The 22,639-nt window shown below is 38.9% G+C and overlaps 1 protein-coding gene across 11 annotated transcripts in view; it reads left to right on the forward strand.

Moving 5' to 3' along the window:
- The window catches only part of ADGRL1 (adhesion G protein-coupled receptor L1), a 150,450-nt gene that overhangs the window by 83,641 nt on the left and 44,170 nt on the right, over nt 1-22,639 (forward strand). For all 11 annotated transcript variants that reach the window (XM_087955586.1, XM_087955578.1, XM_087955587.1 and 8 more), the window contains 2 exons: nt 6,705-6,921; nt 14,733-14,842. In XM_087955586.1, coding sequence (XP_087811712.1) covers nt 14,774-14,842 — 69 coding nt within the window. In that variant the 5' untranslated portion in view covers nt 6,705-6,921; nt 14,733-14,773. The remainder of the gene's footprint in view (nt 1-6,704; nt 6,922-14,732; nt 14,843-22,639) is intronic.

Here is a 22,639-nt window from a genome sequence, read left to right on the forward strand (position 1 = left end):
GAACCCTTCTCCCATGCATCAGAAAGGGAATCTTAACTTAGTTTAAAACAGGAAATCTTTTTGGAAACAAACCTTAATCAGTTTTAAACCATGGACTGTGTTTTAAGTCAGGATCTTTGCTTAGGATATAAAACTATAACCAGATTAAAATAAAAGTTCTTTTGTATTCCTCTTGCTATCAGAAACAAATTACTTTGGCATTGACTTAGCAAGAGATGTGAACCTATCAAAATGTAACATGTAACTCAGTGTGGTGTCTGAACAAATTTACTTTAATTAGTTCAACAGACCATAGGTAAAACCTTAATTTTAAAAGAAATCTTTCAGAATGGGTAGTGCCACAACTTTCTTTTTGTTTGAGTGGCAAAAATGGGTGTCTTAAGAATGTACAAGTCTTAAGCCTGCTAGACAATAAAACAAAGCTAAAGACAATTGAAACAATAGGAGGGGGGAGCAGAAAGTCACAAACCAAATTAAAAAATACTTCATATGCATAAAAGAAGCAAGAAGAAAATGTGGTCAAAGTTATGCTGAAAAGGCAGTTTTTGCAGCCTTGCAAAATGTCACAGCTGGCCTCTAGCATACCTTTGGGGGAAGCATGCTCCTAGCTGTGGAGAACTTTGAAGGTAATAACCATCACTTTGAAATGGACATGTAGGAGGAGGAGTTAAAGGAAGAGAAAAGCAGCTTAGAAGCACAAAGAACGAGGGACATTGCAAAAAGACATGAAAAGAATCAAAATTAAGACATTGATGATATATGTAATAAATAAAAGGGAAAATACTCCCAAGATTAAACAAAAGAAGAAGAAGCTGTACAAGAAGAAATTCCAAAAGAAAGAACAGGAAAGGGTGGGGGGAAAATAAGTGATTGGCAGATGAAAATAAAAACAATACTAGTGGAAAAAAGAGGAGTTAAGAGGAAAGACCGGAAAAACTTAGAAAACGGAAAGTTGATCAAAATTATAAGCAACTATAAGGCCGAGAGATTTAGAGATAAGGGTTAAAGATAATATAAAGGGGGGATACCACATGGAAATATATTTTGGTATTTTTTTAGAAATATATTGGGGAGATTTGAAGTTTAAAACTTATTGGGAATTACCTTAAGATTATTATATAATTATATATGAGAAAAATGATGATAGAGTAAGAGAAATTAAGATGGCTTTATTATTATCAAATCATATATATAATGTAATTGATTATTCAAATGATATTAGAAAAACAGGGAATATGGTAAACTAGAAAAATATGCTGTTATGACCAAAAAGTGTGGAATGAAAATTAAATAAAATTTTATAGGTTAAACTTGGTTAAATGGAAACAAAAGGGAAACTTAATTTTCTCTTTTTTTCTCTTTCTGTATACATATTATATTAGACATGAAACAGAAAATATAATTGATTATATAAAGGTTATGAGAAAATAGACAATATGGTAAACCAGAAAGGATTATATTGAAAAGTAAAGTATTTTTAATGAGAGTATTATATTATGATTAAGAAGGAGGGGATGAAAATTTAATAAAATTTCATAGATAAACTTTGGCTAAGTGGAAACAAAGAAAAAAAAAGAAATGGTTATATGAATATCTATGGAATAAATACAAGATTTATTGTAGACTGGGGATATACCATGTGGATCCTAAATTTATTAGTTTTATTTTATTTTTACCCTTTTTTTTGTTTATTATATATCGGATTTGAGAAAGTTAATGAAGATAATAATGAATAATGTAAAATAAAATAGGTGGTAAGCTGAAAATGGAAATAATAGGGGATAAAAAGTGGAAAATATATGCGAGGATGAAATGTTTTTGATATTGAATTAATGAATTGAAATATGAAGTAAGAACTTATTTAAAGATCAGTGGAACAGATAATGATTTGCTATGAAATTAGATAAGAAAGTTAGAAATGTAATTATGACTTTGTATAAATGTTGTAACCTGGAATCATGTTGCTCACTTGAAGAGATGTATAAAAAAGAAAAAAAAATGCACATGTAGGCAGTGTGTAATTACTATACTGTACACAAGTATGTAACCACAAACAAATATCCTGTGTAATGTTGCAAGAAAGCAGACGGTACTAATGAGATTTCTGTCTTATCCAGTTTGTTGTGAGAGATGAGCATTCTACTTTTCTAAAGAAAGTTTTAGTGGAGGAGATTTCACCATGAATCTTCCAAGCTGTCCCACATCAGGACCTTTCTGTTCTCTGCTTTTCACTTCAGCGTGGTTCTGTAGCAATGGCTGTTTTTTGGTTCTTCATTTCTTACAGCCTTTTGACACCAGCCTGGCACTTGGGAGATGCGTAAAGCCAATAGCGACCTTGCCTTTGTGTGTATGTGTGTGAGTGAGGCTCTGTCTGTGTGTCTCTAAAAAAAACCCAGATGTGCAATAATGCTTGGCTCACAATCTGCATGACTGAGCTTGAGACCTGAATAGAAAAGGCTAATGGCCATCTGTGTTCCACATAAAACAATAGTGGACAGAAACATAATTGGCACCTTGGAGGACAGTAGAGGTCTCTTTCTCTCTCTCACACACACAAATCCAGATTATTCCCCCATTTTTCTTACTAAACACATAATCCTGAATGTCCAGAATTTCTGTTATCCATCATCTGAAAGTCAGCAAGTCATAAACACACCAAGGGTATGGATGATTTCTTGAGCATGAGGTCTCTGCATTCTGTGATGAATAACAAGTCAATTCTTGTCAATTAAATCTTCTTGACCATCTTCCTGTCCAGTTCTACCTTTCTGCCCAATTCTTATTCTTGGTATATCTTTTCTTATGTGTCCACAGTGAGAGTTAAGCATGCATAGGTATTCTGGAATGGAAATGCACTCTCTTGTAGTTTAATCAGATAGATGTCGTCATCTATCATCTGGTTAGGGGATCATCTTGTGGTGAAGGGGAAAGAAGACAAGGCTAGAAATGGTGAGAAGGAGTAAGAGTAAAGAGGGAGGTTACAAGCTTTGGACAGCAGTTACTAAAAATATACTCATCTTTGCACACCACCTTTAGGATTGCCAGGTTCAGGTTTGGAGGTGAAATTTAATTCTTTAGGACTACAAACCTTGGAAGAGTCAGCCTATGTGAAGAACAAGTAACTCCTAATCTGCCACTTAGAGACGTTTCATATTTGTTCATAATTGTCATTTTAGCTATCCTTCATTCTTGCTGTGGAGAAGTGAAACCATAGTCCAGCCAGGCCGAAAGGAAAGGAAAGGAAATTAGACCAAAGAAGGGCTGGCATTGTCACTGCAGACTATTGTCACACACTGCTGGAGCCTTTAAAGCTTCTGACACAGATATTTGGGGTTTTGAGCTAGCAACGGTACCCAACTCTATGATCATCTTTCTATTCAAAATCACAGCTATGTAGCAAAAAAAGCTGTAGTAAAGACAGCTAATGAAATGAAGAGGTGGAAACAAAGGTTTCTCTACCATATGATGCTGCTCATGAAGTGTTTAGCAAAGGTTCTGATCACACCTACCAGGACTGATGGAGGCGGGGTGGAGGGAGGGAGTGTGAATTGCTGGAAAACAGACGTAAGTATACCATCCCTTTAAACTAGCCTGTTATTCTCCATTGTAGCAGAGCAGCAATCATTGTTCTATTGGCTGTGTTGAAGCTACAAGCCAGCCTCTGTTGGGTAGACTGTGGGTGGAAAGGATCCGGTTCTTCATTTCAGGCTGCCAAACATTTGGGAGCAATTCTGATATCCACAATTAGGCATCTCTGCCTTGAAACCAAATCGCTGCCATAGTCCTAGCAGTTGCAAACACATTAAGATGCAGTTGGGAGGCTATGGTCTTTATTGAAGTGAACTTCTCCCTAGGCTACCAGTGTGAAAATCCATGGCTTTGACATCTCCTTTTCTACTGGAACCCAGCTCTTTCATCCCTTCTTCATTTACTTTCCTCCACTGGTATTGCTATTCTCAGTTGACCTGTTTTTTTTTTCCAGCTCCGACCTTCTCTTGTCTGCTGGGCTCTCCCCACATCTCAAACACCAGCGCCAGGCTGTACTAGTTAGTTACTCAGCTAATGGTTTAATTACAGACTGCCTCCACGGGGCTCTTCCATTAACCCAGCAAGGGGGAAGGAAAAATTACACAAAGAGCATCTATGACATGCTTGCTTTCTAGCCCCCTCTCTTATCTTCCCTTTGAAGTCCTGAGTGCCACTAATGTATGCTTCCCACTAGAAGCTTTGGCAATTGCCCTTGCAGTCAAATGCAGGAACCTCTTGGCTGATTAGAACAACCAGCAAGGAAGAAATAAGAAGCCCAAAAGACATGCAGATGTTCTGCCAGATGGGGCACCACTGCTAAGATTTTCCTGCTATTTTTACCTGGTGATGCACTAACACCTTTCTCCTCTCTCCTTGGGAGACAAGGAGAGAGAAAATGGACATGTTAACCAATGTGAGGCTGATTGTGATGGCTAAAGCAGCTGGAAAGAAGGTAGGCCAAAGCAAATAGAGCTCTGAACAACTGGGACATTTGATTCTGGATGATGCTGTGGAATGTAATCATCAGTTCACATACAAAAGTGTTCTAGATCATACCAGTGTTTCATTGCTATCCTACCATTTTATCAAGCTCTTGTCTTTGTTAGTCATCCCTTGAAGGGATTATGAAAAAAGCTAATACAATCCTTGGTTGTATAAACAGAGGCATAGAATCAAAATCAGGTGAAGTATTAGATTTAGAAATCCTTGGTAAGACCATACCTAGAATACTGAATCCAGTTTTGGTCACCATGTTACGAAAAAGATGTTGAGACTTTGGAAAAAGTACAAAGAAGAGCAACTAAGATTATTAAGGGCCTGGAGATTAAAAAAAAAACATATGAAGAGAAAAAGAAGGACTAGCAGTATTCCAGTATTTGAGGGGCTGCCAAAAGAGGAGGGGGTCAACTTATTTTCCAAAGTACCAAAAGGCAAGACAAAAAACAATGGATGGAAATTACTAAAGGAGAGAAGCATCCTGGAATTAAGGAGAAACTTCCGAACATTGAGGACAATTAACCAGTGGAACAGCTTGCCTTCAGAAGTTGTAGGTGCTTCATCACTGGAGGTTTTTAAGAACTGGACATCCACCCGTCTGAAATGGGCAGGGGGTTGGATTAGATCATTAGAAGACCTCCAAGGTCCATTCAAGTTCTATTCTGATTGATGAATTGAACGCATACTATAGGGCTGCTGCATCTTACCTTTCAGCAGTTCTGACCACAAAATGAGAGCAGTACCTGCCAGGTAAGAAGCCACACTGCCTCATCCTTCTAGTTTATCATTCGGAGGACAAGAACTATAATGCAAAGAGGTGACCTGTTGATCATCTGTGCACTAGGCAACGAGTCATCTCCTTTTTGAGACAGCTTTCATTGTAACTGGAACGTCACATGACATTAGTATGCAGTTACAGCAAATTTACAATGGAGAAACCTTTGGGATAAAGGTAGTCTCTGAAGGTGGATAGATATTCCAAAGCACAGGAAGGATGAATCTGAGTGAGGAAGAAAATTGTTAAATTGTGTGTCAGTGAACTTTTGCCTATAGCATTCCCAGGAATAGCTGGGCCAGTGGTGGGATTCAATTTTTTTTGCTACCGGTTCTGTAGGCGTGGCTTGGTGGGCATGGCAGGGAAAGGATATTGTAAAATCTCCAGCCAGAGGTGGTATTTGTCGGTTCTCCGAATTACTCAAAATTTCCACTACCGGTTCTCCAGAACTGGTCAGAACCTGCTGAATACCACCTCTGAGCTGGGCCCAGGACACCCTCTTCCCCACGACTTTTTAACCTCATATAGAAAGATTTCTAAAATAAATATTTAACCACAATTGTCTGATGACTAGGAACTAGTTCCAAAGATCTAACTGTTGTGATAGATGCTTGGTGTCATTGTCTCTCTGGCTTATAGAATTCTGCAAATGTGAACTTCAAGCTCTGTGTCCATTGTTATCTTTTCCCATCCCCTTTTAAAAAAAATAAACAGACACATCGAGTACAATCTTTCCGGAAACTTTCCTAATGACATGTTTGGCCTTCAAAGGGTTTTTCCTCTTGTTTACTTCTCTTCCTCCTACCTCCACCTCTTCAGTCTCTGAAAACCTTGCAGGATTCAAAAGGATTGTAAAGAATTTTCTCAGACCCTTTTCAGCTGCTGTCTCTAAAGTGGGTGGTGTGGGAAGCCAAGAGCTTTATGAAAAACATGTCTGGGTTTTTAAAGACATACCTGCCTGAATCTGTAAAGTTTAGATTGAATATGCAACTCAGCCCAACAAATAGGAGCCAGTGGTTTTTCTTTTTACTTCTTGGGTGGTGCCAGGACACACATAGCTTCACATTTAAGACCTCCACAGATGTGCCACAGTGGAGGTATAAAGGATTCCAGATCCCTACAATTCTCATCAAGGACTGAAACTGAAAACAAAAGATGTGGAGAGAGATGTTGCAGGTCACAAACAAAATATAAGAGAAACTATAAGAGAAAAATAAATCTCTGGTTTATCTATCTCCTATTCTGTGTAGCCACAGTGTGGAAAATAACCGTAGGTTTTTCAGGCTTTGGTCTCATTAAACAGGGAAGAAAATTACAGCCAGCAATCAGGAGATGGAATCGAATTTCAGGACTGAGTTGCATACTAACTTGTTTCCTTACTCTCTCTCTCATTTTTCTATTCCAGCGGGCCTAAGCCGAGCTGGCTTACCTTTTGGCCTGGTTCGGCGGGAACTGGCATGCGAGGGCTATCCTATTGAGCTGCGTTGCCCAGGCAGTGATGTCATCATGGTGGAGAATGCTAACTATGGTCGCACAGATGACAAGATCTGTGATGCTGACCCCTTCCAGATGGAGAATGTCCAGTGCTACCTGCCGGACGCCTTCAAAATCATGTCCCAAAGGTAAATAGCTTTATGAGTATCCAGGAAATATTATGGAGCAATCCTTCTTCCATAATCTTTCTCTCTGTCATGCTAGTAAATCCAAAAAATGATATTGTAGAGATGGAGAAGTTGCAAATAAGCAAAATCTGAGCAGTTTTGCAATTGAATGTCTTAAAAATAATAGCGAGGAGTATAATTATACTGATGCACAATGATAAAATTTTGGCACATGTACTATTGTTACTTCTCACACAATACTGGAATTCAAGATGACTCTCTGAAGCAAAATGCAAGGAATCTGTTCTTTATTGTAAGGATGAGCAAGGAATATCCTATATTCCTCCTGATCACTTGAAAGTAAAGGTAGAATTTAATACTATCATCATCATCTTCTTCTTCATCATCATCTAGTATAGCTACGGTCATGTATTAGTAGTATTTGGTTCAGTTTACCAAGGTTTTTCTGCAACTAGATTTCAAATAATGAACCCTGCATGAAATTAAAAGGAAATCCACTTACAACCTTCAGCTTACTGAAGACATTTGAAAATCTGTTTCATTATAGATACCAGAGCCCACTTTGTCCAGGAGAGGATGACAAAAGACAGAACGTGCATATGTTTTGGAGTAAATGAGCAGAAAAGGGTGGGTGAGTGGGTCACCTCAAACAGAATAAATTACAGAGAAAACTTTGGAATTCACAGCATTGAAAATGACAACTGCTCAACAATTCAAATCTCAGCCAGCCTACATTCATTGTTTTGACCCTAAAATAATTCAAGTTTGTACAAGCCATCAACTATTCTATTTATTATTCCTCATTAAAATTTCCCTGAAGTCTCCACATATTCCATTATGTATACAGGTCAGGTTTTCACAGACTTTCCAGGAAATCTTTCTATCTAAGTAGTTTGACAAGGTAACTACTTTAATGAGAAATAGTGTGGTTAGAATCTATCTCAATTTCAGCAATGCTTTTGACAAGGTTCCCCAGAACATTCTCACTGACAAGGGGGATTTGGATGGCACTAGATAAGGGGAGCTCTAGAACCGACTGGCTAACTGCGCTCAGTATTAATGCTCTAGATGAAGTTAGAGAGCAGTAGCCAGGCAGGACCAGCAAGGATTTGTCTCAAGGCAGGACTATTAACATTTTTATTAATGACCTGGGCAATAGGATTGGTGGGCTACTTTTCAAATTCATTTATGAAACAATATTGGGAGGTCTGGCCAACCCTCAGAAAACAATTGCAGTTTAATATGCATAGGTTGGAGGACTGGTCTGAGAAAAACAAGATGTCCTCACAGGGAAATAAGTAAGGTATTACATGTAGGGAGGGAAAATTCATTGGACATGTAGAAGATGGCTTGGAAGCACTACACTATTTAAGATGACTTGGGTGTGATCAGTGACAATAAGCCATGAGCCAGCAGTGTGACATGGCAACTAAAATGATTAATGCCATTCTGGACTGCTTTAGAAGTAGCAAGTGCATGAAGATCTTATTCCCCTTTGCTCTGCATTAGTTGGACCATACATGGAGTACTGTGTACAGTCTTGGCCATTACATTTCCAGAATATTGACAGGTTAGAAGAACAGTGGTTCTCAACATTTTCTTCACCACAAAGTCTCTTTAAATACCTTTTGTGGTCACGGATCATGGCCACAGACCACCAGGGCTTAACGCAGGGTTTAAATCATAACATTTCTTCAAGGCTTCACGGACTACAGTGTCAGGGCTCCAACAAATCCACCCTCTTCGAATCAAAAATCTCTAGCTGCATATCAGAAAAAGTAAATTGATTTATTAGAAATTGTCATGTTGGCGCGTGGCTGGGTGTAGCCGATACTAAATCACATCATACATTTCCCCCTTGACCCTGGTCTTTCCCCCACCCCCTGGATTTGACTTCTCCTATGGGACACATCCGTCTCCAAGAGTCATCCATCATGCTCTCCAATTACCTTCTAATGCTCTGACAACTTTGGGCAGCTGAGGTGATTATCTAGGCATTTCAAGAATGCCTTGTTTTCCCCCACTCCCTTTTTCTGGCAGCTAAAAAGACCAAAGGAGCATCTTTTTAGTTGACACACAGGTGGAGAACCACCAGGTTAGAACATATCCAGAGGAGAACGACAAGAATGATAACAGGTATTTGAAGACATACTTCCGTGAGGACAGATTGAAGGAATTTGGAATGGTCAGTCTGGAGAAAAAAAAACAAGATACCAGTATTTAGGTATACAAAAGGTGCCATGGGGAAGATGGTTAGCAACTGTTTTTCCATTGCCATAGAGATTAGGATGCATCTAGTTGCTCTTCTTAGTGCATTGTGTAGCAGGATGACATGTAGTCAAAACATAAGGCTCCCAATTGTCTTCAGGCAAGTGAGAGAGATGAAGTGTCCATTTAATGAGCTGCATCTGTCATTCCTTTTCCCTAAACTAAGCGAAATTTAGATCTGGTTGTAAGATATACAGCATGACCATCATTGTAAACTTGGGCAAGTGATACTGAATTCTGAAAACACAACTTTTTTTTTTTTACTTTATGTCTTTTTCATAGCTTTATTTAAATACTTCATTCTTTTAAAATGTGCTTAAGTGGAATATCTGCTAAATAGATGAAGTATAGGAATTTGTTTGAAAGCCAGTTTGCAGTAGTATCCAGATATAATCTAGGACAGAGGTCTCCAACCTTGGCCACTTTAAGCCTAGTGGACTTCAACTCCCAGAATTGGGAGTTGAAGTCCACCAGGCTTAAAATGACCAAGGTTGGAGACCCCTGATCTAGGAGACTATGAGTTCTAGTCTTGCTTTAGGTATGAAAACCAGGTGGGTGAGTTTGGTCAATCACTCTGTTTCAGCCCCAGGAAGAATACATGGACAAACCACTTCTGAAAACATTGTCATGCAAAGTGCAGATATTTGTCCAGAAAATTGCCAGGAGTCAAGACTGACTCAAAGGTGCACACAAGAGTACACACACACACACACACACGCACACACTTACATACCAGGCCATAATTGGGCAATATTTTTCCCCAGGAAATTCCTTACCAATTCTTGCTTATGCCTTTTGCAATATTAAGGGGAGGATTAAGTTAGCAATTCTTGACTGGTGGTCAGTGAGCTCACATTGGGAGCTTCAGAACATGAAGAGATTTTGGATCCAAAGAGTCTCCAGTTTGCCCTGGATTCTGGTCAAATTCTGAACTCCCCCAATTAGTGGACCTGGGAGTTAGGATTGTTTCTTTAGAAACAGAGATATTCAGAATATTTATTTCCCCCCTCCAGCGGGGAGGAAACCTGCTACAGGTTTGCATGGGTTCAGGTGAAGCACGCGCTCACCAAACCTGTTGTGAAACCGCTAGAAGCCCTCCACTGCCCCCCCACCCCCATTTTCCTCCCATGTTCCAGTGATGGGAACATCTTTATTCAGTATACTGCAGTTTTTCATTTCTTTTATATCGTCAGCATCCCCTGTGCAGTATTTATTTTAGAACCAATATTTTTCTCTTGTCTTCCAAGATAGAGAGCTTTTTTCAGAATAGTCACTTATAAGCAAAAAAAAAAAAAAAATGTGATAAAAGATTGGCCAATTTAATATTTGAAATCTTAAAAAATGAATGATTTTCATCCAAGAGTCTTAAAGGGGTTTCATTTCAGGATGCCTTTTTGTGATCTTTGAAAAATCATCGAGGACAGGTGTACAGCCAGAGGATTGGAAGAGGACAAATGTTGTTCCTCGCTATCGTAATTCATGCCTTCATCACCTGCAGTGAACTCTACATGGGTCAGCATTTAAGAGCATCTAGAAGCTACAATTGGTTCAAACTGCAGCCTCTTGCTTGTTAGTGGCACACATCATCAGGAATATTTTACAAGGCCCTGCATTAATTTCTAAAAGGCTTCTGGGTACAGTTGAAGTGGTTGGTTCAGACTTATAAATTCCTACATGATTTGACACTTAGATACCTCCAAGACTTCATTCTCCAGCCTGAATTGAACTGACCAACTCATTTGTTCAGGAAAAACTGTTGGTAGTGCCCCACTTCCACGAGGGGGACTGAAGCATGGAAGGCCTATTTTTTTGGAACAGCATCACCGTCCCAATTAAGATCTGGCTGTCCCTCTTGGTGTGTTCTTGGAAAATGCTGAAAATAAAACTGTTCCAAAGAGCTTTTGTAGCCTGAGTAGGTGTCATTTAGTTTGCTTTATTATTTTTACTTGCTTTGGGCTTTGATTGGTTGGAATATTGTTATTTATTTATGGATAACTTATTTGTATTATATGGACATTTTTGTTGCATTATTATTATCAAGCACCAAGAGTCCTCAAATACAGCTGGTTATAAGTTGAATGATTGAGGGGGGTGGGGGAGAAGATCCAAATAATTACAGACTGGTTGGAGGGGGTGGGCAAAAGTATGGAACAGTTTTTTAAGCAGTTTTTTTCATATAGACCAGATTGTATTGCCATGAGCTAGATACAGACTGATTGAACAAATCACACCCAATGAGCATAGTCTTGTGTTCAATCTAGGAGAATGTGTGGAGCAGCATATTGTGAAGCTCTCTCTTAGGCTCTATACTCTTCGACTTATTTGTAAGTGACTTGGAGGAGAAATTAGTAATATATTTGGATCACCCAAAGACAGAGAAACAACAAACACTTTAAAAGATGGTATCAAATCAGAAGGCTCTTGACAGGTTGGAGAAGAAATCAGCAAGATACATTTCAACGGGGACAAATGTAGTGTTTCATTGGAGTAAGAAAAATGAAAGGCATGAGTATAGGAATGAAAGAAGCCAAGAAAAGTAATCATTCATCTCTATCCTACATACGGTAGATTCAGATAACATCTAGAATATTGTGTCCGGTTCCGGGTGCTGCAATTTAGGAAGGGCATTGACAAATTAAAGTATGTTCAAAGGAGAGGCATCCAAAATGATGAGGAGTCTGGAAGAGAAATTATAGAAGGAACATTAGGCAATATGCTTAATTTGGAGAAAAGACTGCAGGGAAACATGATAACTGTCTTTTAAGTATCTGAAGGACTGTCATGTAGAAGTCTGGGCAGAATTATTTAGAGTATTTCAGAAGATAGGACAAAAATCATTTACATTACAACAATGTAGGTATTGATTGGCTGTAAGAAAGGACTTCAAAATAGGAAGAGTTGTTCAACAGGATATCGGAGGGTCTTGGGACCCTCCTCCATTGGAATTACTTAAAGAGAGACTGGGTGGCCATCTGTTGGAGATGCTGTGGCAGTGCATTCCTGCACTGGACAGGAACTTGGACTAGGCTAGGGGATCTCCATGGTACATCCCAATCCTTACACTGTATGGTTCGAGAAACATAAAGTACTTCCAACCCAACATAGCCAACAAAACAATAAAAATTCTAAAAACCTCTGACAAAAAACAGAGAGCCAGTTTGGTGTGGGGGTCAAGATACCAGGCTACAAAACCAGGAGACTGTGACTTCTATTTCCATCTTCAGCATGTTCTCGGGCCAATCACTCTCTCGGCCTTAGGAAAGAGGAAATGGCAAACCATTTCTGGAATCTTGCCAAGAAAATTTCTCCAGGGAGTCACCCCAAGAGTCAACACTGACTTCAAGGAAGCAAAAACAACAATAACAACTAAAAATAGAATTATTTGCTCTGTTCCTGCATTTTAACTCCAGTGACATGCATTTTTCCACCCAGTTATAGTGTGTGAACTTTGCTCTTGGCTTCCTTTGTCTTTTCCCGCTATTATTCTCTAATAACTCCAGTTCTGTTCTTTCTCATGGTTTATGGACAGTAGATCTGGCCTCCGTTTTACAGTTGTGACACAGTAGGATTCACTTCCCAGATAGTGCTCCAGCCTTTTCAATACCACTTCCCTTTTTGCTATTAATAGCATACTCACGTTGTTTTCCCCATTAGACAATCTTGAAATGGCTTACTATATGAAGAAATGGGATAATTCAAAGTATAACTGTCAGCAATTGCAAAACTCAAAGGGTTAGCAAACAATAGAAACTATTTTCAAGATACTTGTATTCTGATGCCTCTAGGCCTTGTCTGAAAGTTTTCCTAAGCAAGCTAATTTGTTTTTCTCTTTAAAACTGTGGTTTTTGTTAGAATTCTAATGCTGAAAGGAGTCATGTGAGAAGTTGCAGTTCACAACATTATATACAATCAAAAAACTTTCTTTGAATAGCCAGTTTTTAGCTTGGTGTGTGTGTGTGTGTGTGTGTAATTTTTTTTTCTATGTACAAGATTCCCTCTGCCTAAAGAACACTTTCTCAGAGAAAGAGCTTCCCAACTCTTGCAGAGTTCTTGGTGAGAAACAGATGTGCACCTCATTATAGATTCAAGAAAAATTTATATTGCTTAATTTTGACTCAACTATCACCAGTAACAATTTTATTACTGAATTTAATTCTTCTTTCCCCACAAGGTTTTTTTTTTTTAAATCTTGACCTATCTCCTAAGCTTGCAGTTAGATGTATTGTAGTCTTTCTCTGAACTGCATTCCTCAAATCTCACATTTTGGTCCTTTGAATGAAGCATTCAGAGATGAGGGACATAATATGTGGATTTTCCAAATAGAATGATATAACCACCTGACCAGATACTGACTGATGGGGCTGGGCAGGCCTAGAAGCACTGCTGCCCTAAACTTGTCCAACTTATTTTACAGGTAAACTGAGATTCTGTGAAAGCAGGTGGTGCCTGTTTGGTCCCAGTAGGCCTAAGCTGAATCCGGCTCCAGTTGCTTTGGCAGCCGACAGCCCCTGGGAGTCCCCCTCCAACCTCTCTTGCCTGTTGCATCAGCCTTTTGAGGAGAGCAGGTGGCAGAAGCTAACGAAGTGGGAAATAAGGAGCCCGTGATTCTTAGTTCTCCTTCTGGACCTCCATTCTGCTAAGATCCGAATTATTTAGCAACAGGCTGTGAGGAGACTGCTTCCTTGAAATGTCAGATTATATCTGGAAGGATAGGTTGGGGAATGCTTTTTTTTTTTTTTTTTAAGCATATACAGGTTTTAATTTTTGGCTGGTTACATTTTGGGATCAGATAATAATGTTCATTATTACCTGATCCCCAAATGTACCAGATCAAATTTGCTCATCCATACTCCCCCTTCCCCACTTTCCCCCATTTTGTGCTTGTTTTTAAGATGTAGTAAGTTTGATTTTTTTTATAGTACATTTCTTATACTGGGCCGGATGGACCTATTAACCAACAGCAGGGGAGGAACTATCTGAATTGTATGTTGCCCCTATAAGACAATGTCCATGTCTGAACAATAGTGCTATACAGGAGTTATGCATCTTCTTCAGGACTTGTACAAATACATGTTTGGTCTTGACTGGAAAGAAATATAGCTCAAGCATTAACGTGTATGTATAGGTTTCTGGATAAGCATTAAATAGAAAACTTCAATATTTGAATTTTATTTGAATATGCTTGAGATGTTCTGTGTTGAGATCTGCCTCTCAGGCTGTACCCAGCCACTACAGTAGTCGGCCTATAATCTTCCCTTGTTTCAAGGAAGAGTATTTTCTGATTTCTGACAAGTTTTCAGCGGACCAGTTCTGTTGTGGGTTGAGTGGAAGAGTCCCTATGTGTACATTAGGATAGACATATTTTGTTTTATTTGAGATGCATCTGAAGCTTTGAATAACGGTGCTTTTTGTTTTTGTTTTTTTGAAAGTTCTGGAAAGCAACTGCAATTAAAAGTGTCAGTCAGTTCCATCTAGTGGCTCCCCTTAGAACTGCATTATGTCTCTGCCTTAATAATATTTCCTCATTTTCCTTTGCCTTTCAGGTGCAATAATCGGACACAGTGTGTAGTGGTGGCTGGCTCAGATGCTTTCCCGGACCCTTGCCCTGGCACCTACAAGTACTTGGAGGTCCAATACGACTGTGTCCCCTACAGTGAGTTCATTTCACATTGTATTACAGTGCATCGTCTTGTTTCTGCTCTTGATCCAAATGAAATCCCCACCTGACCCAGGGAGGAGAGATTCCACAGGCTGGCACACCCATCTACTGGCACAGAGCAGGGGATCTACTTAGGAAAAATACTACTTAGCACTGAAACAAGAAACAAGTCTTGATTATAGTGCCTCTTGTGCCAGGGGATTTCAATGGCTAAAAGAATAATACAGCTCACCCAATTCCCAAGTTCTAAGAATGGGATTGAATCTAATGCATTACTTCTGGAAAGCTGGCCAAGAGGAACCCTAATTGTTCCATTGTCAACTCACCTTGTGTTGGATTATCACTGTTTTCATTTCTCCACTTTTTCTTGCCATCCAGTAGTTTGTATCCTTGGGTGCCAAGTACATGACCGGGCCCAAAGGTCTAGCTTAAATTTGGGGGATAATATTTGGATGAAGGTTGAATACCAGTTCCTTTTTATATTATTACCTGATTCCTCCATCACCTTTGAGAATTTAGAGCTAAATATTGCCTAGCATTGGTCTTTTCCAGGATCATATTTCAGTCCAGCTCCTATGAAGCCAAATTTAAGAAAAATAAAAATTCATCGCATATAAGACCAACCATGATTGCATATGGAAGGTGCAGGGGTTTGAAATACATGCTCCTAACATGCACTGTATGTTTCTGATTGTTGTAGATTTGTTTTTGTACATACGTATGGCTCTATAGCATTTGGCTAACCCTTATGTGAGTGTCCCATCAAAAAGATATACCCACACTCTATCTTATCTATATCTATATAGACATATGGATATACATACATACATATTCATGCTTCATATGATCTGCATATATATATGCATTGCATCCATGTATATATGGACTATATGCCCATATGGCTATCTCCATGTTGGTGTGCATGCACATGACTCTCTGTATGTACACACATGCATGTCTCAATGTTTTGGTGTGTGCTTGGAGGTGGTTTTGTGTGCTTTGTATTAGAGCTAAATCATCTGGGTGGTGGGAGGTGGGAACCTGTTTTGAATGTAGCCATGGCAGCAGGACGAAGGGTACAGAGGAGAGGCAAGTGGGAAATGATTCTGCCACATGGCTGTCCTCAAGCACTGAGGTTAAGAGTTTTTGCATACACACACACATTCTCTGAATGATGCTTAGCTCAACTGGCCATTTGGGTGTATAGGTACATTTCGGTTTTGAGTGTCTGTATGAGAGGCCACATGGTGTGAATGATATATCAATGGCCTTATAAGTATGTCTACGCATATTTATTGAATGTGGCCATGTATGCACTTGTACCATCATCCAGACTAAGATATTTAAGGTGAAACTTGACAGCTGTTCTCTTTCTTGGAAAAAGAGGAAATCAAGGGAGACATCCCTTAAAAAATTAAGATAATTCAATTATTTTTCTCAAAAAGGATGCGTGATTTAAAAAAAATAAAAACACAAGTATGTAATCAATTGAGCTTAAGAAAAGTTTGATTTTCTGGCTTGTAAGATAATTGTGAAAACTGGAAACAGGACAGTTTTCTTTATTACAAGCTGCCCCTGTCTCCCGGAACCCATCTTTTTTTCATTCCTATTGAATAGTTGCGGAGGTGGGTGCGGTATAACTGCCCCTCTCTGAACTAGTTTCTCAACACTAGGACTTGCTGAGGAATCTGAATTAAAACTGGATCCTGTAATGTTGTGGCGGTCGATTAAGGAAGAAACTTTTCATTTCAGACTAGCTTCACGGGGCCTGACTTAAATCTATTTCTCTTTGTATCACGGATCCTAATCAAGCCTAGTAAGTCTCACCTGGCAAGCTTGATAAGAGCTACTGAATTGCCAGCTTGGGATGTCCTTCCTCCCTGGGTCAGCAACTGATACACCCTCTCCTTTCCTGTTCTGTTATTTGGGGGTGTGTGGAGAGGTTGGCTCTCCCTTGCTTCATACCTTACCCACTCTCCACTGGGGCTTGGGTTCCATGTGGGAGGGATAAATCATTCAGGGTGTATCCCCCTCCCTCCATGCTAATATCCCTTTGGTTTCTCCTCACAGATGAAATGGAGTGATGCAGGGCAGACGTGGCCTCTTAACTTCTTAACATTCATTCCTGCCCCTTTTCCTTCCAGCTACCTGATGGTGCCGAAACAAATCAATCAACACTCATCTCAGGGTGTAACCAGTCCTGACCCCTCAGAGTTAACAGCACTGAGAATACACCAAACCAGCAAAGGGCACTAAATTATTGGTTTATAAAAAGGGGAGAGAAAATGCAGATGATATTGTGGTGGGAAAGCAGGATGGGTGAATATGCCAAAGAGCATAGCTGTGGAAATAACTGTCTTCTCAGCACAGGTGACCTCGGGGCCTGGAAATGACCCACTGCATCCATTTGCATACATCACACTTTATATATTATTCATATAAGTAATATGTATATATAAGTACATTTAAAAACCTCATTTGTTTAGCTTTACACAATTTTTGACTTGTTAGTCAAATCCAGTTCTCGGAGAGCCCCTGGACAAAGTTTTGCAGTTTTCTTGGCAAAGAATTTCAGAAGTGGTTTGCCATTGCTTCCTTCTCTCAGGGGCTGAGAGAAAATGATTGCACCAAGGTTACCCAGCTGGCTTTAGGCCTAAATTGGGGCTAGAACTCACAGATTCTTGAGGCCTTAACCACTACACCAAGTTGGTCCTCAGTTTTACATATAGTCACATGCACACATATGCACACAAACACCCTTATTTTTTTCAAACTCAGGCAAAAAGACATATATGTAGTATAGTGTACATACAGAAGTATGTACTGTATAAATGCTGACAAGGACGGCCATATAGATCTGTTGGTACAGCTCATGTTTATTTATGAATTCCATACCAAGTTATACTTATCATGAAAATGCACTGGCTAATTTACTTCTATATTTTTCCCATGAAGACTTTATATGGCATTGTTTAGGCATTCGTCCACCAAATTTTTGAAATTGTGGGTAAGCATGTTAGCACTAACTCTTCTATGATCTCCTTTTCCCTCCTTTTTTCTCACATTCTGGTCTTGGCGTGCAGAGATGTTGACTTAGGCTAAACCAAAGGTTTTTCTACAAAAATCACTTTATGAATGAGTTAGAAAATCCACACACAGACCTAGAGTGGACATCAACAACTTCCAAGCCACTGTTAATGAAAGCCAAGGTTATAGTATGGCTAAGTGAAGCCATTGTGTCTTCTTTTAAAAATGCCTTGTGGTCACATTGGGCTTTCTGTAGAACCAGAATTCAGTTCCTGCTCTTGTTACACCTCGTCCTGTCTCTGTGTTTCTGCTATTCTCTGCTGGTTGCTCTATCCTGTTTATTTAAACAGGGGAAAGCTTGATCCAATGCTGTTTCTGTTGGGCTCAGGACTGGGGCAGGTGATGGGAGGGAAAAGCAAGTAACTGGAGTTGTGGCGGGGAGAGATGGGTCACAGAGCAAGAGCAGAGGTGAGAGTGGCCTCTTTTGTCAGATCCTTTTGCTTCTTTCTTTGCAGCTCCTTCCACTCTAACCATACACCGATCTTCCTTCCTCAGGGGCCAGTCTGTCATGTGGAAAAATAAAACCATTTAATGTGTCCTATTTTTTTGGTTTTGATTTTTTAAGTGGATTTTTATTATGGTGTCAATATTTTTTTTAAAAAACACAACCTCCCTCTCCCCTACCTTCTTTCAGCTTCCTCCCAGCTATCCTTTCTCTTCTTTCACTCCACCTTTTTCTGCTGCTTGCTTCCTTTGCTTTTTCATAGACCAGGGGCACTTAGTTCCTCTCTGCTTGAGGAAACTTTCAAATGATGGGATGTGGATATTTAAGCAACTTGTGATGCCACCATTTGCCCAGGAAAGTAGCTGTTTGTATAATATCTGGATTCCCTCCTATAAATGATTGAAACAGTTGAGGAGTTGCCAAACAAGACTTTGTTAAAACTAAGCAAAGAACAGGAAGTTGTAAGGAATTGTGCCAGAAAGAGTAGTCAAGATACACATTTTTGGAGCCTGATCTTAGTAGTCCCTATTGGTGAATTAAATATTTATATCCGCATTGGGCAGATTTAGATTAGATGAAAAGCCTCATATTGTCAACACTTTTGCAGAACACTGTCCAGATTTCTAAGATGAATGTATGATGTTGTTTTCAATGGGTTCTTTATTCATAATTTGTGAGAGCTTACTTCCTCTTAATTTGGCCATTTGTATAAATAATCTAATTTATTAGTTGGGCTTAGGCCAGGAGATATGTCCGAGCCCTTATTCAATCACAAAGTCCTTGAATGGTTGATATCAACAACTGTTTTGTTGTTGTGGGGATAGATGGAGGAGAGGCCTCCTAAAGTAATGTCAGCTCTTGGAGAAAATGTGTGTTTTTGTGTGCACCTGGAAAAAAAAGACTTTATTGTGCAGTGGAGAAACCATCATTTTCAATAAAGGAGGACAGCCTACATCGAAGAGCTGGACCCAAGGTGAAGCAGGAGTGCCCTTCACTAGGGAAATGTACTGCTCACAAGCTCTGTGAAGTCACAGCATTTCAGAGTATTGCAAAAGAAAATACCAGTTTTCCTGCAATTTCACCTACACTGTATTTGAGCAAGAAATAAATTGGTTCATCTCTCTAACGCTGCCAGCATGATAGGATTGGAGAGATCCAGAGCTGCTTTCAGAGCAGTACAGAATTCTTATGAGGTGTGGTAGGAATCAAGATATGTGAGGAGGAAGAGGCATTGGGAGGCGTAATTTCAGAGACTATTAAAAACCAATTTTGAGCCTGAAACCTCATTGCTTAATTTTACACAGCATGTTCCTTCTTTCTTAACACTATGTCACATGTGTCTCCAATTTTGGTTGTAGTTAGAAAAAGGAAGATTAGATACTGGTTATCTGAGATGTACCTGGCTACATTTTTCAATCTATTTTTAAACAGAGTTTGGAAATTTTAAAACACATACGCACACAAATCAACAAAACTTGTTTGCTGAAGGCAAAAATAAGACAGCTATACACATCAAGAAATGAAATTCCTTTTAGACTGCCTTTAGCTGTCTGCTAAAACAAATAAAATCATATTATCAGTTTCATTTGAAGTCAGTTCCATAACCCAGAAGTGGCTACATTCAGGCTTGTGAGTTCTATTTAATTTTTCTTTTCTTGAATCACAGGAGTAAAACCAAGGCTTTATACATACATGGAATTAAAAACGAAGGCATCTCTAGGCACAAACCTGGGGATCTGAATTCAATATCTGAATGAACTAAATGCAGAGTTATTTCACATGAAAGTCCATTCTTGCCAGCACCAAGTTTTTTATTATTATTACTATTTCAGTAACACATTTAGGCAGAAGAAAATCTTACAGTTGTCACTATTTTTAAACAATTGGAATACGTTGTTGCAAATGTACTGCAAATCACTCTTAAGGTCTATCAGTAAATACAAATTTAATTTCTGTTTTTCCTTGCCCTAAATAATGTAATCATTATGGCTACCCCAAAAATGTTTGTAAAATGTTTAATAAGGATGCAGCATATGCCTTGAAAGATCCTTCTCTGTTATTTGGAGAAATAAGTTCTGAAGGTTTTGGTGGGGGGGTGCTTTAGAGTCATGAAATCTGACTCAATATATGTCTGAAGAGTAGAAAATAAAAAATATATACTCATTCTAGCTGTGCTATGAGCGAATGGTTTAGATCAGGGGTGTCAAACTCATGTCATCACATCGTCACATGACATATTGTGACTTTTCCCCCCTTCACTAAAATGGGGGTGGGCATGGCCAGCACACAATGCATCCGGACCGCCGGCTGCGAGTTTGACACCCCTGGTTTAGATTGAATTCAAAATTTTAAAAAAGTTAATTATCAGTATTATTATTAGAAAAACTATTTTGGCTCCGTTTGTTAGCAGAGGTCAGGAAATAAGGCTTATACAGTTCCATTAGATTTAGAAGAGCATGTTCAATTTTTGGCATCACCTTCAAAAGAGAATGAGAAACAAAGAGATAATAAAGAATTGAAAGGAAGTATGCTCGAATTGCCTATTAATGTTCTAAAACAGGTGAAGATGAAATGGACTTTTAAGTGGCTTCAGCTAATTCGATAATTCCATAGAATGTCAAATAATAGCTGCTGTGGCCAATGAGAGTAGGACTAAAAGCAGTAGATTTATGGTGTGATACAATAGAAGTACTGGAATGTTATTGTAGTAACAAGAGCAGCTAACAAAGGAACTAATTGCTGAAATAAACAATAGCGTAGGTACAAAGTGACTAGATATATGAGGAAAGTTTTAGGACTTGCTGCAGACTCCATGTTTCTTTAAACAGCTCTGGCTTGATTTATTTTAAAAGAACAAGTCTTTATCATTCTATTTTTTCCTTCATTGATTCTCTGCTCACATCTATGTGTTGGCAAAATTGGGGCTGCAATCTATAGCTGCAATCTACTTGTGCTTATTTATGAGCACTTGCGGATGCAGTCTCTCTTTATCCTGATCTTCTGCACTCAGACCATTTCTTCTAGGCTTCCGATATTCCAATTCCACTTCTGACTAGGGAGCTGGTGATGCATATTTCTTGGAAAACCCTGGGAAGTGGTTCTCATAGGTCAACCTTGGGACTCGATTAGCCCGAAATGTCCTTTGCCAATGGAGGTGACAAATAATGCAGAGTTTTGTGATTGATTGTGCAATTGTCATCTTACTTGAGGCTCCATTACACTTTGCCCTTGAGAGGAGAGAAAATCTGAACCTTATATTAATGTCCTACATTCTTTTGTAAGAACTTAGGAACTTCTACATGAATTCCTTTTAATACCACCATGCTGTGCATGGTTTTTAACATATAAAATGTAAAAATGGTTATATAATTTTTTAAAGGCAGCATGGTGTTAATTTGGTTAATGACTATGGACCAGAAATACCTTTCTTCCCCCCACGCTCACACTTTTGATTGGTTTGAAAATCCAGAACTGGAATCTCCTTCTTAAACTTAAACTTGATTCCAGCAACAAAATTAGATGTCTAGCCATATTTTCTGCAGTGTTAGCCAAGACAGTGCCAGTCAATTGTTGTATAACTTCCTAAAGGGGTTGTCTTTTAATTTTGGAGACCCTCTGTTCCATAGACTTAGTACAAACCATCTTATTTTAAACTCATCTGAGTGACAGTTTCTCGATGTTTCAAGATCCTGCTGGCTGCAGCTATCCCACCATCATCCTTTATATTCTTGTTTACATACATATATTCACACAATTTAGATTCATTCCTTTATATATAAGAAATTTGTACTTATAAGGCTCATAAATAAATAAATAATAGATAATAAATATCTAATAAGCATTCTGATAAAAATTATGAGATGAAATTCTAATCTTCTGAATTACAACATTTGTTGTCAATCCACTTATATTATGTGGAGCCCTGGTGGCGCAATGGTTAGAATGCAGTATTGCAGGCTAACTCTGCACACTGGCAGGAGTTTGATCCTGACCAGCTCAAGGATGACTCACCCTTCCATCCTTCCGAGGTCAGTAAAATTAGGATCCAGATTGTTGGGGGGGAATATGCTAACTCTGTAAACTGCTTAGAGAGTAAACTGCTTAGAGCTGTAAAGCACTATGAAGCAATATACAAGTCTAATAGCTATTGCTATTATTCTTCTATCCAAATTCTGTATAAATGATCAGAAAATCAGATGTCATGTACTGCATATGCTGATTCTGACCATGAGCATTGGTGTATTTTTTTAGCAATTCAG

Source organism: Notechis scutatus, chromosome 2, assembly GCF_049901735.1.
Source record: "Notechis scutatus isolate UNSWTSFEM ecotype Mainland chromosome 2, rNotScu1.2, whole genome shotgun sequence".
Taxonomy (NCBI): Eukaryota; Metazoa; Chordata; class Lepidosauria; order Squamata; family Elapidae; genus Notechis; species Notechis scutatus.